The 14,836-nt window shown below is 40.8% G+C and overlaps 1 protein-coding gene across 1 annotated transcript in view; it reads right to left on the bottom strand.

The window, feature by feature from the left end:
* Positions 1 to 14,836, bottom strand: part of LOC129111584 (cadherin-18-like) — a 128,736-nt gene that overhangs the window by 64,245 nt on the left and 49,655 nt on the right. Inside the window, exon 4 of the mRNA XM_054623588.1 lies at positions 933 to 1,100. Within this exon, the coding sequence (XP_054479563.1) occupies positions 933 to 1,100 (168 nt within the window). The remainder of the gene's footprint in view (positions 1 to 932; positions 1,101 to 14,836) is intronic.

The following is a 14,836-nucleotide window of genomic DNA, read 5'->3' as shown; positions in this document are numbered from 1 at the left end:
TCGTGTTCCTGTGTCTCTGTCGTTGCTTGTGTGTCAGTCACCAGAGCTCCAGCCTGCTACTGCTTAACAGGACGGAGGATAACTAGCAACAAGTTACAGCTGTGCCAATTGAACTCACCATGGCACTGCTCCCCTAAACCACTCATCACACATCTCACTCCTGCAGCTGAGCACAGACCACACACACTACCACAGGCCTATTTTCCTAGAGTAGACTTTATCTCAGTCTGACATTATGGCAAATGTATCTGTATCATGTTAAAATCTATAAGCATGCATCCAAATCCCTGAGGGACTAAACCAGAACAAAAAATGAGATATGCACCTGCAAGACAAGTAAAGAAAGAGCTGAAGCAAGATAAGGCGCCACTCTGAGCCTAAATCCTATCAGTGCATAATTTGAAAAATGAAGGAAAAATAACAGGGCAAGTGGCTGAGAGACGAAAACCTTGACGATATTACTGATGATGCAACAGTAGCTTCGAAAAATATTGATATGGTATGGGGAAATCAATGTAATGTATAGAATGTTTATCAGACAACAAATAACCGTCCCGACTAGAGACTAGAGACTAGTTTGCCGGGAGAAGAGCGAGCACCAGCAACACGATTCAGACAGCATAAACCGTGGTTCCTCCGTCTCTGGAGCAGCCGTCTGTTCTGCTCATTTTATGTAACCAGTGTAACGTAACGTAATGAAAAAATGGTGGCTATGCAACCTAAAGCTAAAGAGTGGTCACAGAAAGAGAAAAAAGTAGACGGTGTTTCGAGCCGTTTTCAACGAGAAAATGCTGATTTTTAATGTCAATATCAACACCAGCAGTGATGTTTCATTACAGTAGTCATATCATTTAGTTCATAGCTTAAAGGATCCTTTTGCTCTTCAACCTGCTGCCCTCAGAAACAAAGCGTGTATGAGAGAGATCACTTACTCTGAGGAAATTTTGGAGGGTTGTCATTGACGTCAGTGAGGGTGATGTTGACAGTAGTAGAACCAGACAGTCCTCCAACTGAGCCCGCCATGTCTTTGGCCTGGATCACCACAGCATAGTGGTCCCTGGTCTCACGGTCCAAGTTGTAGATCGCTGTACGGATGATACCTGAGGTAGAGAGAATAAATCTATTGGAGTTATATGTGAAAAACACTGTTTGCTTACAGCGTGTGGTTAAAGGATTTTTCATGACTGTGCACAAAGCATCAGTTTACTTAGTCAGCAACTACAGTATGTCATCTGTTTTGGGTTGTGTGCAGTTTAATACATTATTATGACTGGTTTAGAATGGTGATGAAACTAACCTTTCTCATAATTAAATCTCTTAGAGTTAGTTTACCATATTATCAGGGTTCAATGTTATTTTATAATCTACTTGCCCAAAGTCTTCTTTTACTTGCTCTTAAATATATATCTATTTGTTTATCAGTAAACAGACTTTATCAGTCAAATAACAACAAAGCCCAAAGTTAACTGTCTTGTTGAATCTTGATTTAACTCAATTAATCAGGGGATTAACATCATCAACTAAATGCCTGTTGCCAGGATAATTGAAATGTTGCTTGTGCTTGGTTCATAAACCTTGTCTTCAAATCAGGTGCATGTTTGCCTGTATCCTGCTGAAACGAGATTTCGACAATCTCACAAACAGAAAATCAAGATTTGATAGCCATATATTTCTGACAGCATGTTCTTCATTCATTATTCATATTTGTCTGGAGGACAACATCAGCTCTCAAATACCCGAAACTTGATATATAGTTATTTGACACGACATGCATTCAGTGTTAACTTGTTCCTTCCTGCCTCTTGTTTCATATACACTTTATTGTTTACTCTATACACCCAAAACAACAGCAAACAATGGCATTTGTTCCTTACTTCGTCACTTTATAACAGTACATGCACATGTCTAATATTAAACTAATGAATAAATACTTTCTTTAGTTCCAGTTATACTTTATAGTTATTGATCCTGATTGGTGTCCATTGCTTGAATTTTTGGTGGGATTTTGGGTGCTTGTTATTTCTGCACTGTCTAGGTTATTCCAGACAGTTCATACCTCTTGAGTTCCTGTTGTGTTGCTGTAGCCCTGTTCAACCGTATTTTCCCTGCATATCTTGTTTGTGTCATTTGCTATGGCCTTGTGTTGTTGCCTAACACGACTGGTTGTCTCCATTGTTAGCCAATCCTTTTGTTCCCTCCTATTCCTGTGCTGCCTAATCCAGTCTTGTGCCTGTGATTAAATTAGTGCTCTGTGTATATATAACTGTGTATTTCCCATTTTCCCTGTCAGTCTGTGGTCCATGCATCCAGGTTAGTTGTTGTTTTGCTCCTGATAACCATTCATTCTTCAGTTCATGTAGCTTTCCTGTTTCTTCTGCGTTTGTGTCCACCTACCTGCATCACGGTGGCATTAAAGTGTTGATGTGCGATCACTAACCGTAAGTTAAAACGCCCTAGGCCAGCCTTGTTTGTTCCATGGACAAGTCAAGGGACTGATAAAGACACAGAGCACCTCATTGAATGGAACAAGAAGACACATTTACCAGCTAGCGCAATGCTGCCATGAAAGGCTTTGAGTGAGAAAATGATGGTTATTGATAGGGAATCCGCCATAGCACCCGGGCACTGCGTACCCCCAAAACCCCATGTTACTTAGATTGACCAGAGTTGAGATCTTTATGATCTGGACAAATTAATTGGAGTCAGCTATATGTCCGAGCTCTACGAAGAAAGGGGAAAGCATTAATCAAAGGTATGAGGCGGAGAACTCGGAACATCTGAAAAAGGCTGGCGAGAATGTAGATTCAAAGGCTCGAGCAACGTGAGGATTATTGCATCCGATAGCGGCTAGTATTTTTGGCAGGCTCTTTACGCAGAAGACCTGTGAGAGCGATGGTATGGATTAGGTTAGATAGTAAGGATGGCTGGAGGCCCGGCTCGGGTTACCGCATATGAATTTAGAGAAGAAGCCTATTCAACTGGATTAAGTTTGACTGATGGCATCACGGAAGGCGAAGGTTACGAAAACAGGTCATGGGTTCAGAATGAACGACGAGACGGTCATGATGTACTGGTTGCGTCGAGGAAGGAGTGGAAACTCATCCAAGCTGACCATTGGAACAAAAAGGTCAAGGGAGATAGGTAATCGACAATGGAGTTCTGTTGATAAATGATCAGCAAAATCGGGGTAGGATTTACGATTTCAACGACAGCATTGAATATTGAAGAACCGATGTATGGCAGGTAGCAAGAGGGCCTATCTTCTGAACTTCCGGATTTAGAACGAGAAAGCAATGGCTTTAGAGTGGCCCAAACATGAGCTGAATTGTGAACGCACTGGTGTATCGGAGGGTTCTAAATGAGGCAACGCGTGCCCTGCATGACGGATGGGTGTTGCGGCGTCCTTTGTAAATGATTGCAAAGTTAGGATTAAAGACATGGACTTGCTGGGCTGTTTGTGGCCTGTAGAATGGCTGCGGTTACTATTTTGTAGATTTAGGAGAGGGGAGAGAAAACAACTTAGCATTCACTTGTGAGCTCCGGAAGCTGATCTGATTTTCATATTAAACTATATCCTATCCATTCATCTGCTATAATCCTGACATAATGTCTTAAAGTGCAAACAGCTACTGTCGTCATATTATTATAGCAGAACATTCTCTTGAATTCAGCACTTCTGCTGTATTCCATGTTGTCATATATGTCTTATATATATATATGCAGTATATATTACTCATTATGTCACTCTTTATTTGTATAGTTCTTATCATTCAAACATGTATAGTGTTTCACTCAATGGAATAAATAAAGCCTCTAATAAATGTGTTTGTGTGTTGAATAAAATATAAAAATGTTTGACATCCGATCAGTCGTGACACAGTATGCCACGTTGTTAACTGAATTTATAGTAAATATATAGGTTATCATGAACACTGCTCTGCTCATTTGACAGATATCATAAAATACATCTGTATAACAAATGAATGGACAGATGCAGCTGCCACTAAACATTTTTATTGATTATATTTAAAATGAGCCCTGCGACAGACTGGCGACCTGTCCAGGGTGTACCCTGCCCTTCGCCCATTGACAGCTGAGATCGGCTCCAGCATCCCCGCGACCCTTAACTGGATAAGCGGTTACGGAAGATGAATGAATGAATATTTAAAATGAACGCTCTTTGGTAAAGATGTCTCATTTGTTAAATGCTGTTGCCTGGAAAGGAATCAAAGATGTACAAACTTGGAAATGAGATAGGCCTAAGGAATCTTTAGAGCCTGTCTGAGTGGACTTTGTTTAAGTGATGTCACTGTGCTCCCAGATCTCTACTATTACTTTGGTCATGATAACTGATAGATATGGTGACCAAACCTTCGAATACCCCAAGTTGTAATAATCAGGAATTGTTATTTAATGACAATTTCTATCAAGGGGTATGCACAATATGATTTACTAAGGCCTCTTGCTCCTCTGTTGTGATGGAGCCATAGAGTGCTGCAGGGTGTCGTATCTTTGTAGTCCAACAGAAAGTCATAACACTGGTTCCCTAAAAAAAAGCCAATGGGATTCTTCCATTGGATTTTTGATTATAGTATAATCTCTCTGGCAAACAAACGTTAATGATACTTTCATGTTTTATTCGAGATAATCTTCACAAATGAACAGCATTTTCATAATTTTTTTAAGCGTGAATCCAACTGGCAAGTAAAAATGTAACGTTATAAGTAACAGCTATAAACAAACACCATGGTCACATGAGCATGAGTATACACAATGAAGCTGTGAAGGCAGTCTAGTTGGCAAGATAGTGTTTTGTTGTTTCATCACTTATTAGCAACATAAAAGCTTCTAAATTCACCAGAGGGGTATTTACTGACCTATTTTATGTCCTAGAATTTTTTTTTAAAACCTTCTGTAAACCACAGACCTTATTTCAGACATCGAACCAAAAACCCCTAAAGAAAACCCCATGACTTGGTATGAGGGCACCGGAAAAGCAAAAGTTCTAACTTGTATCTGCGTTTTAGGGCTCATTCCTGCAGCTCTTTATTCAAGACCTAGACTGTAAACATGCCTCCCCCTCTTGTGCTCTGACGAGGTGGATTTGGATGTGCCATCGATCCTAAAAGCGTCTTTTTTAATTCCCCTGACTTCATTTTCTGTTATGCCAGATGTGTGTGTCTCTTCCCAACCACCTACCTACATAACACAGATTACATTAAATGTATAAAAGCTTTGTCTGCATGATGAACATGATATATAGATTTCACTTTATCGATCAAAGTCCGCAACCCCAATGCATCACAGTCTACTGCACCATCAACATATTGTTCTGAATGTTTCTACAAGCTGTTTGCCAACAACCTAAACCAAACCAAGCTGTGTCAGTACCTAAACCAATTGAAACCCCACCCATCAGAAATATCTTGTCTCTCTGCTCTCCTTATCCAGTACATACACCTTTTATATAACGTCATGATTTAAAGTAACCTCTCCGTTTTGAAATGTTTCATTATTTGAGTCTGTCATCCTGATATTTCTGCAAGCTATATAGCTACATTTAGCAACAACTCTGGACTGGTCCATGAACCTGACTGACTTGCTGGAGGTCTAGCACTGATTTGATCTGTCGGACTGAAGCTGAGACTCAGTGAGAACCCTGAGAAGGGAATGTCTCTGTACCACTACCATTCTGTTCAAGGAGCATGGCTACAGAAGCCTGCGAGACGCCTAGTCCTAATGTAAATTAAATTACAGTTACTAATGAAAATGTTGGTGATTACAAAGGGGTTACATGAGAATATATTACTTTCTGGAAATAGCTTGTATGTAGAACATGACATTCTTTCTTAGTGGGGACATGATGCCGCCGGGGATTGGAGGGACAGCTGACTGGCGGGACTACGGTGGCGTGCGGTGGCCTGTGCACTCCGTTCACCCCTAGTTTCAAACTTTGTCAGAAAAGACATCAAAAGTAATCAAATGTAAATGATTGTGTTACTTTCATGAAGTTATTGAAATAGTTACTTTACTTATTACATTTTTAACATGGCAACCTGTAATTTGTAGCCTTTTACATTCAAAAGAAACCTCACCAAGACGGACTCACACCATTAGTCATAATGCACATGACAAGTAGATGTTCTTATCTAGTAAACATAAGCAAAGGTTGATTTAGGTATTCAGCAAGTAACTAGCTGACTTTTTCTGCACACAGTCTCCATTGAAGACACCTCCCCAATTCTCAGACCCAAAAAAACATTTTTAGCCATGAGGGACATCGTCATTTGTGGTCCGTAAGCCACATTCTTCCATTTTTACAGGACTTAAATATCTCAACAAGTACTGGATGGATTACCATGAGATTGACCTGTAATAAGGTTTCATGTAGAGCCATCGGGTCAGTTTGTCCAGAATGTTCAATGGAGACTGTGTGCAGAAAAAGTCAGCTAGTTACTTGCTGAAAAAGAGCACAATATGGCTTGTTTAAATCATCACTATGCTGCAGTAAGCCTAACAAAGCTGCTAGCATGGCTCAAGAGACTTAGACTTGTTTTAAGTGATTAATATCTACAAGTTTTATTTTGTCATTATCAAATTACTTTTTCTCATTTGTTTCTAATTTTGAGAAAGTCTTACTTACACATGTTATGTTAAGTACAGTACTACTTGCCCTAGAATATTTTCTGTTATGTTTTACTGTTAGTTGAGGGTAACTGTAGTGCTGTGTGGGTGTTACTCTTTAGCTGTGCTATATTACTTCCTCCACACAAATAGTATAAACACAACAATTGAGCTTGAGGGACTTCATGATTATGTGGCTATGTGGAACCTGAAGGATTGAAGACTAGTCAAAATGACCTCACTATCCAAAACGTCGACAGTTAGAAGGCCTGGACCTAAACTGGTACTAACAAGGACAGAATTCCACAACACACACACAGACACACCTTCCACATGAGATGCAGACAGTGTTTAGCCTGGAGGCTCTGCTCCACTGCATTACTCGCTTCAGAGGCTGACAAAGCAGAGAGCCATCTGGCCTTATCAGCCCCTTTCATCTGAGAATAGAGACACAGTGCAGGCTGGACAGGACAAGCAGCACACATTATGCACCTGTATCACAGAGTGACTGGGGGAGGGACACATATAGACTGACAGAGAGAGAGAGGATAAAGAAAGGAGAGTTGATAAGTGCAGGGATGGTGTGAGAGAGAGGAGTGCACTAGAGGGCCTGGAGGAATTATGCCTGTGTGTTACAGGGATGGAGGCAGATATCAGAAACACAATCGACACAATTTCAGACTCCTGGAATAAGTTTCATACGGTTTAAGTTTTTTTTAAAGACCAACACTAATAATTTTGTGCCACTATTTGACTGGATTGGGCATAGTAAGGCTTCTCTTTCACACCACAGTGTAATCATAGCTTTAATCTTTCTGACAAAAGGACACAAAACTGGCCTCCACCAGCAGAAAACCTAAAGAGCTTGAGCCAGCACATGTTGACACGAGAGCAGACCAAATAATACAAGGATTGTAATCAGGGAAATATATCTGATTGTGAATTTTCCCCAATAAAGCTTACTTGACAATATAAATGCAGCTCTTTTTTCACTGTAGTCCCTCACACACAGACACACAGATTCACAGAGCAGATAAGAGGGGAGAGACAAGCTAACATACTTATCCAGGTTCAACTGATGTTTCTGCATTCAAGCTCCCAGCAGTCTGCGCTAGTTCCTAACATAATTTAATTTGACCAAAATTACATTTCATTCTTTCATTCAGCATTTTTCACCTGGTTACAGTTTTTGGACATTTGGACATACTAAGATTAGTTCTTATCAGAGTTTTATCAAAACTAGGATTGGATTTAATTAATAAATCCAGATTTAAAAAAAAAAATACATTTGCATTCTGTCGATGCTCTAACATGTCGTTTATCACGTCAAAATATGGAAAAGTGGAACAGCAGGAGCCACTTGTGCCATTTTGTGCAATTTCTGCTTTGTTCAAAGTTTTCCAGAGATGGAGGACTTGTTGGACCGTGTGAACATAGCCTCCCTCTTTCATACCTTCAAACACCTTCTTTAAAAGGTCGGCATTGAGATATTTGTTCATATCCAAAAACCTGCTGTGACCAAATCCTTCATAATGTTTCAAAGTCAGGGTGTAGATACAGGGTGATAAAAAACACTCTCGACCAGTGAGAGACGCCTCCAGCTACTGGTTATACCTTCTATTCTGTCAATAAAGCAGATGCGTAATTCAACAAAACTCAATACCGTTAATGATATACAGAAGTAATAAGAAATAATTCACAGCACTGTTTGGAGCAGCTAACTTTACCTGCATTGGTACCTTAACCTGGACTCTTGAATAGCTAGCCGTCTAAACCCTACAGATCTGAGAGGCCTTTTTTGTCAGTAAGGAGTTAAAAGTTCACTCACGCACCTGGCCATGTAAAGCTTTGTAAAGCAAGTTCAGACACAGGTACAAGTGATCCCTCCCTAAGAATTTTCTTCAACCTCTCACGTTGGCAATAGCTCTCTAATAGGTTCAGATGTTTAACCCTATAGATATATGGGATGTGTCTGCGATGCATCAGCGAGCCTCTCAGTAGGGGTCTTTGAACAGTTTACACAAAGCCCTCAAGTGAGGTGTGAACAAGGCTCAAGTCATAAGTAAGATTTTAAAATGGATTCTTCAATAAAATGGTAACCAGTGCAGGAAGATTGAAATGGGAGGAGAGAGCTTCTTTGTTAGAAGTCTGGCTACAGAGTTCTGCACACTCTGAAGTTAAGTTACATCTCGGACACTTAATGGGGGGTTAACAAGATAACATTTTGGATAAGGGGGGCTTAATAAAGGGACCAAGCAGTGGATGGACTTGTTAACAGAGGTTCTTGGGGCTGATGATAAGCACCTCTGTTTTGTCAGAGTTTGACTGCAAAATGTTTTGTGACATCCAGTCTCTCAAATCAGCTATGCAGCTCTCTTGTGTTGCATTCAGAGGCTTTAACGGAGAGATATAACTGTTTAATGTCTGCATAACAGTGAAATGAGAAGAACAGAACTGGTCCAACAATTGACCCTTGAGGTAAATAGTATATGAACTTGTACTTGTATAGCGCCTTTCTAGTCTTGGAACCACTTAAAGTGCTTTAACACTACATGTCATCATTCACCCATTCACACCCATTCATACACTGGGGACAGGGGCTACCATGCAAGGTGTTGCCTGCCCATTAGGACCTTTCTAATCATTCATACCCATTCATACACCGATGGCACAGCCTTCGGGGGCAATTTCGGGTTTAAGTGACCTGCCCAAGGACACGTCGACATGGACTAGAGGAGACGATCTTATGAATGAGGGACGACCTGCTCTACCTTCCGAGCCACAGTCGCCCCTGGCTACAATTTGTCTGTGCAGTTGTGGAGATGAATGAATCAATTGAGAAACAATATTTCCTATTGGACCGATAAAGGATGTCATCCAACAGTATTTCTGTCATCATCATCATCATAATTTATATCTCCGTCATCACATGCATGCTGCAGTCACACTCCAGAATCTGAACTGTAGGGCAAGAAAGAAACAGGGATGGTCAATTCCACTGGGCTGAGTGAGCAGTTTGTTCCTCCATACTGTGCTTTACACGATGCATCTGAGCTTATAGAACCAAATGCCACATAGGGGACAGGACTGCAGTTATGTGATGAGCTTTCATTTATGTGGTTTCTGCACATGATCAAGTTAGAAATAACCTATCCAATGCTGTCACATATAGTCCTGTGTGTATTACAGAAATAACAACTATTGATATTATGATAGAAATGTCATAATTAATCCGTGTCATCTATAATCTTTCACAACTGTCAATGAGTGTTTGATGATGCATTAAGTGATTTTTGGCTAATAGGGGAAGAATTACTCCAAAACAATGGAGTAACTAACAAAAACAATGCTTTAGACTATTTACTTGGGTAACACTGGGAGAATGAGTGAGTCAACCTGTTTGTTACATTGTGTAACTGTGGGACAGAATAGAATTACCAACCAGTATTGATGTCGGACACAACATCCTAGTGATGAACTTGGGATCCTTTTTTCCATTGCTTCAATCTAAAGACTTATATTTGATTTCACATGGATATTGATTTGGAACAAAATACACATATAGTGTTAATGACAATAACATTGTGAATTTCTTGCTATAATTGCATCTTTGGTATTTTGACAGGCACTTGAACAAGAATGAAAGAGAGAATTAAATGTTTTCCCCACAAAAACAAAGTATGTTCAAACTAAATACAGTATATTACACAATACTATATCAGGAGTAATTAAAACAACAGTATGCGATACCATATTAATGTTACTTTAATTTCATTAAATGCAGAAATGCCTGTGGCTTTTTCATTGTAATTATTTTTATCAGTTCAATACAAGTTTGCATTGTCTCAATGTTACTATTTTGTTTAATGAAATAAACTTGGTATATTTAAGGACATTCTAAGCTTAGCACACAAGAAAGAAGAACTGCTCAAATCAAACTCAACATCTTTACTTCTTATTTCACAAATGACTTTCACTGAATGAAGCTTTTGATTTTTCTATCTGCTTTATATATTTTGTAATTGCTCCTAGGGTTGGTAGGGTTAGTAACGAAAAACATTTTTGTTAATTTGTTGAAATTGTCTTTCCAGACAATCATTAATTCAAATGCTCTGACAAAAAAAGAAAAAGGTCCGATATCTTTCTTCTTCCTCTGTGCCATAGAGCTCCATTCTTGTCCAAAAAATATAAACAACAGATCAATGAACCATACCGCTGGACTGGTTGACATGTTACTTCTTTACCATGAACACAAACACTGAAGAAGATTTTTGAATTAGTACTAGATACACCTTCCCGAGGTTTGTTTCCAATTTGTCTGATTATCTGACTGTTTGTGTTTCTCTACCTATTGGCTTCTCTTCAAAGATGTTCCAGTGTTATCAGGGCACAGAAAATAACCTAACTAGTGCAAAATTATCACTACGGATCAAACTCTTTTTGACCACTTTGAGGCAGTGTAATAACACACCTTTAAACACAACACAACACAAAGTTGTAATGGTGAGAGTTGCCTTTTTGAAGGCATTTTAATTAAGCATGTGGGTCAACCTTACGAATTGCAACAAAAACTAACTCAATGAGAAATAAAATCCCAAGGATTTTTTTAATGGAAGGTTAACATATTGCCTAAATATGCCAAACTGATAAATATGATCTTACCAAATGCCTTAATAAGATTCTATCGAACAATTAAATATGATCTTACCAAACGCCAAAATATGATCCGACCAAACCGCTAAATATGATCCCACCAAACTACTAAATATGATCCTACCAAATGCCTTAATATTGATCCTATCAAACCACTAAATATGATCCTACCAAACCACAAAATATGATTCTACCAAACCACTAAATATGATCCCATCAAACCACTTAATATGATCCTACCAAATGCCTTAATATGATTCTACCCAACCACTAAATATGATTTTACCAAACCACTTAATGTGATCCTACCAAATGCCTTGATAAGATCCTACAAAACCATTGAATATGATCCAACCATACCACATAATATGATTGTACAAAAAGCCTTAATATGACTCTACCAAACCAATAAATATGATCCTACCAAATTATTAAATATGATCCTAAGCAACCACTGAATATGATCCCACCAAACCACTTAATATGATCCTACCAAACCACGAAATATGATCCCATCGACCCACTGAATATTATCCTATCAGCCCTTTCAAATACCAATAACCAAATTCTCAAGTAATCAAATTTGCCAATTTTGATTTCTTGAATTTCGTGATTTTCCCTTTGAATTATTCAATCACACTTTTTGTATGCTTAAGAGGATACTTTTAAGGGTAGATACCCTAAAATAGCTTCTTGTGTAAATTGAAGTTATATTATTACTGGAATATATTACACATCCAGCAGACACAAAGCAATTATTTGGAGTTGTATTTCTGTCTACCTGATGAAAGTAAGTCCAATATTCACTTCCTTTTAGCTGTCTATTTTTTCCAGCAAAGAGGAAAAGGCAAGAGTGAGGGAGAGCATGGAAAGAGAGGGATTTAGACTAAAAGGATCCCCTACATACACAGTCACACACACACACACACACACACACACACACACACACACACACACACACACACACACACACACACACACACACACACGTTTTGTCACTCGGAATGTTTGTGATTCTCTCCACTTCAGAAAGTCCAAGGTTGGCCATCCTTTTCTCTCCTGATAATTCATGTGCTCAAACAAGCATGACGGCACAGAGCCAGTCCCTTCGTTCCAAGGCCACCAGAGAGCTGCACGAAAAAGGAAATTGCTGTATAATATCAGCATGGCACGGATAAGAGCAAAACAGAATTGAAAAGAGTGTTTGGTGCGGCTTATGACAACAAAATGCATGGGTTGTCTTTGTATTTTCTATGAAGAGAATTCTTGTCTTTTCACCTCACTTATTAAAAGAGGTAATGTTCTTCTTTGGCAATATTTATTTTTCTTTATTGTCTCTAATCTGTAGTTAAACAAAAAGATGGCTTTACGCCATGGCTCGTAAATGTGCGTTTTGTCAGATTGAGGACAACAAACGTCTTTGAGTCTGGGCTTTATTTACCTCGTCACAAACCACTAGTAGCTAATAGGATGAACATGTAGACTTAATAGAGTCAAATCTTTCGTTATTAGTAATTAAACGATTGATCTTAGACACCTACAGCAGAACTACAACTTGTTTCACTGGCCTGCTAATTTCCCCAAAATGGAAATACATTCTTGTCTCTGTTCCACAGTTCTCCCCTTCCTATTTTGAATTTCATGCTGTTACTGTCACTTATCCAGTCAAGCTCACCATTGCTGTTGTGTACCGCCCACCAGGCCCTCTTGGTGAGTTCCTGGAGGAGCTTGACACACTGGTCTCGCACTTCCATGACGATGGCTCCGCGCTCATCATGCTCGGTGACTTCAACATCCAGACTGATAAGTTAGAACCTCTGCTTTCCTTCCTCTCCTCCTTTGACCTCTATCGCTCTCCCTCTCCTCCTACCCACAAGGCCGGCAACCAGCTGGATCTTATCTTCACTAGACACTGTTCTACTGCTAACCTCTCTGTCACTCCCCTCCAGCACTCGGACCACTACTTCATGTCCTACTCCCCTCCCTCTCCTCCCCCCTTACTTCCTCCACCTACCCACATGGTTTCTACCCGTAGTCACCTCCGCTCCCTCTCCCCTGATGAAGTGACTTTGTGAAGGGCTAGTTGTTAAACCCCTCTCCCCTGACCCTGAATCCTTCTCTCTCCTATCCCCCGATACTGCTACTGATCTTCTCCTCTCCACCCTTTCCTCCTCTTTGGACAACCTCTGTCCCTTCACCTCCAGGCCTGCACGGCCAACTCCTCCTGCCCCGTGGCTGTCGGACTCAGTGCGTACTGATAGACGGAGCCTAAGAGCGGCTGAGCGTAAATGGAGAACAGGCAAACTCCCGGAAGACCTTCTTAACTTCCAATCTCTCCTTTCCACTTTTTCCTCCTCTCTAGCTACTGCTAAAGCGGATTTTTTCCGCTCGAAAATCCTAACCTCTGCTTCCAATCCTAAAAAACTCTTTGAAACTTTCTCTTCACTCCTCCAACCCCCACCCCCTCCTCCTACTTCCTCCCTTCTCCCTGATGATTTGCCAACTTCTTTGACAAGAAGGTAAACGATATCAGATCCTCCTTTCTCAGCCCCCTCTCCCTGTCCACCTGTCCCTCTGAGGCCTGATTGTATTTCTAAACGTCTCTCCCTCCCTACAGCTCTTCCCCCTCAGCTCCCCCTTCCCTCTCCACACCCAATCTTACCCCATTTTGCTCCCCTCTCCCCTAACGAGGTCCACGACCTTGTTACATCTAACCGCCCCACCACGTGCTCCCTTGACCCGATCCCCTCCCCTCTTCTTCAGTCTATTGCCACTGAACTCCTTCCTTTCCTCACCCACCTCATCAACACATCTCTCAGTCTCGGGATGCTTTCCCTCGGCTTTCAAGACTGCCAGAGTCACCCCCTTCTGAAAAAACCATCACTTGACCCCTCTGATGTCAAGAACTTCAGACCGGTTTCTCTTCTACCCTTTCTATCCAAAACACTTGAACGCGCTGTCTCTAAACAACTGTCTTCCTACCTCCACCAGAACAACCTCTTGGACCCCCACCAGTCCGGGTTCAAGGTGGGTCACTTCAGAGACGGCCCTCCTTGCGGTGACAGAGTCGCTTCACGCTGCAGAGCGAACTCCCTCTCCTCTGTCCTGATTCTCCTGGACCTGTCAGCGGCGTTTGACACGGTGAACCACCAGATCCTCCTCTCCACCCTCGAGGGGATGGGCAGTCTCAGGCTCTGCACTCTCCCTGCTTGCATCCTACCTGACAGGCCGATCCTACCAGGTGACATGGAGGGGGCCGTGTCAGAACCACGCACGCTGGCTCGAATTTGCGTATATTCGCGTCTGTGCATTGATTTTACATGTAAACTAAACGCGCAAAAAATTTGCTCCGCTTTTGGTGTGAACGCAGCATTACTTTGTCTGACTTGGCTCTCAACTCCTAATGGAACCTCTCTCGAAATCACACTTTCTTCCTCCTAAATTCCTAAATAGCACTTCTCAAAAAGAGAGCAAATCACAAAATCCCTCCAGGTGGGAAGCAATCCTCTGCTGACAAGGAGACAGGAGTGCAAAGACAAATTAGGGAGGAGGGTGAGAG

The sequence above is a fragment of the Anoplopoma fimbria genome, chromosome 3 (assembly GCF_027596085.1).
Source record: "Anoplopoma fimbria isolate UVic2021 breed Golden Eagle Sablefish chromosome 3, Afim_UVic_2022, whole genome shotgun sequence".
NCBI classification, from domain to species: domain Eukaryota; kingdom Metazoa; phylum Chordata; class Actinopteri; order Perciformes; family Anoplopomatidae; genus Anoplopoma; species Anoplopoma fimbria.
Note: the sequence above shows the minus strand (reverse complement) of the source record. Positions and strands in the feature narration are given on the sequence as shown.